The 2,391-nt window shown below is 42.9% G+C and overlaps 1 protein-coding gene across 1 annotated transcript in view; it reads left to right on the top strand.

Annotated features, from left to right (window-relative positions):
• The window catches only part of cwc27 (CWC27 spliceosome associated cyclophilin), a 31,518-nt gene that overhangs the window by 4,944 nt on the left and 24,183 nt on the right, over nucleotides 1-2,391 (top strand). The window contains exons 9-10 of the mRNA XM_032539658.1: nucleotides 930-966; nucleotides 1,063-1,238. Coding sequence (XP_032395549.1) covers nucleotides 930-966; nucleotides 1,063-1,238 — 213 coding nt within the window. The remainder of the gene's footprint in view (nucleotides 1-929; nucleotides 967-1,062; nucleotides 1,239-2,391) is intronic.

Here is a 2,391-nt window from a genome sequence, read left to right as displayed (position 1 = left end):
TAATGCTATCATTAGTGTAGCATGGAGACTGTAACATTGTCCCTGGTCTCCCTGTTCCTTACCTGAGACTCTACCTCTGACTGTCCCTGGTCTCCCTGTTCCTTACCTGAGACCCTACACCTGACTGTCCCTGGGCTCCCTGTTCCTTACCTGAGACTCTACACCTGACTGTCCCTGGTCTTCCTGTTCCTTACCTGAGATTCTACACCTGACTGTCCCTGGGCTCCCTGTTCCTTACCTGAGACCCTACACCTGACTGTCCCTGGGCTCCCTGTTCCTTACCTGAGCCTCTACCTCTGACTGTCCCTGGTCTCCCTGTTCCTTACCTGAGACCCTACACCTGACTGTCCCTGGGCTCCCTGTTCCTTACCTGAGACTCTACCTCTAACTGTCACTGGTCTCCCTGTTCCTTACCTGAGACTCTACCTCTGACTGTCCCTGGTCTCCCTGTTCCTTACCTGAGCCTCTACACCTGACTGTCCCTGGGCTCCCTGTTCCTTACCTGAGACTCTACCTCTGACTGTCCCTGGTCTCCCTGTTCCTTACCTGAGACTCTACACCTGACTGTCCCTGGTCTCCCTGTTCCTTACCTTAGCCTCTACACCTGACTGTCCCTGGTCTCCCTGTTCCTTACCTGAGACTCTACACGTAACTGTCCCTGGTCTCCCTGTTCCTTACCTGAGACCCTACACCTGACTGTCCCTGGTCTCCCTGTTCCTTACTGAGATTTTTTGGGGTTTGGATTGTTTTACTACTTAGCCAGATATTTAAGTATAAATCATTATGTTATTTACAATACACATCATGATGTTTTTATTGATAGTTCTAGGGGAAGGAAAACCATTAGCTGGGGGGGGGGAACTTACGCCTGTGCGCAAAAAAAGGCGCTTTCTAATCCTTGTCCTTTTTCTTTGTCCTATCTTTAAAAGAAAAAAAAAGAAGGGGACACCAGGCGATACAGCGAAGGTACGTCGCACACCCTAAAGTCTCTTTTGTTCCAAAACAAAGTTCCCAGAGTTGAATTTCTCTGATCTGTAAATTTCTTTGCGTTCTGTCTTCCAGACAGACGATGCGAGCGATGATGACGTTGAAGGTGACATGGATGCAGAGGAAGAGTATGACTCAGATGAGAAAGAGAGGATGAAAGCTCTCATCAGTAACAAACTAAAGAGAGACAAAGGTGCAGGGAAAACCACCGATCCCGGTGAAGAGGAGCGAGAGAAGAAGACCAGCCGCAGGTATGACTGCATGTTTCTGAGCCCTGTCATTGAGTAGAAATATTAACTGAAACCAACAGATGGCAGGTGTGTTTAATAAATAGTCTGCATGATTTTTGCTTTGGTCACAGATCAGTCTTTGCTGTAGTTGGGTAATATGGAGAAAATTAAATATCACAATATTTTTGACCAAATACTTCGATACTGTAGTGTTGACTATTGGTGCTTTCAGAAAATACTCACACAATGAGATTTTTGATAAATAATCATCAGTAATGTGGATATAATGACTAATTGCTTAAAGGCAAATAATAAAACAGTCTGGTAAGTTCAGAAAATGACATCACTTTACTGTAAAGCAGTCTTTATAATCAGGAAAAGACAACACTTACTTCGAAATCCAAAATCTAAGACACTAGCTAGTCTCATATCACGATATTGATATAATATTGATTTATTGCCCAGCTCTACTTTGCTGTATCACATATGTTGTTCCACTTGTAACACAGCGTAACAACCTGGCGGGGGAGCTGTTGAACTGTGTAACTCAGGAAAAACCGTTGAGCAACCCTCTTCTGTTTTATGAATACAATTAGATAAAAAGAAACAAGCAGAGCCTTTGGTAAATCCACAGAGACGGAGAGAGGACCTCGACTTAAAAGGGTTTTATATTTACAACCCTGAGTTAGGGCTGCAGCTATTGGATATTGTTGACTTATGTGACGATTATGTCCTTGATTATTTGATTAATCATTTAGTCTATGAAATATCAAGAAATAGTGAATTAATGACATTTTTAAAATGTCTTTTGGTCCCAAACCCCAAAATATTCCATTGACGATCTTATATGACAACTACAAGCAACAAATTCTCACATTTGAGAATTTGGGGGACTCACGAGACTCAAGAGTTTTAAAAAGTGCAGTCGAAACCAGCAGACGCCAAAAAAACACAGGGTCCTTCATTTCCCATGATGCAACTCAAATGCATCTTTAAAGCGCCCATATTCTGCTCATTTTCAGGTTCATAGTTGTATTTTGAGGCTGTACCAGAAGAGGTTTACATAGTTTCATTTTCCAAAAACACCATATTTTTGTTGTACTGCACATATCTGCAGCTCCTGTTTTCATCCTGTGTGTTTGGGTCTCTGTTTTAGCTCCAGAGTGAGACATCT

Source organism: Etheostoma spectabile, chromosome 16 (genome assembly GCF_008692095.1).
Source record: "Etheostoma spectabile isolate EspeVRDwgs_2016 chromosome 16, UIUC_Espe_1.0, whole genome shotgun sequence".
Taxonomy (NCBI): Eukaryota; Metazoa; Chordata; class Actinopteri; order Perciformes; family Percidae; genus Etheostoma; species Etheostoma spectabile.
Note: the sequence above shows the minus strand (reverse complement) of the source record. Positions and strands in the feature narration are given on the sequence as shown.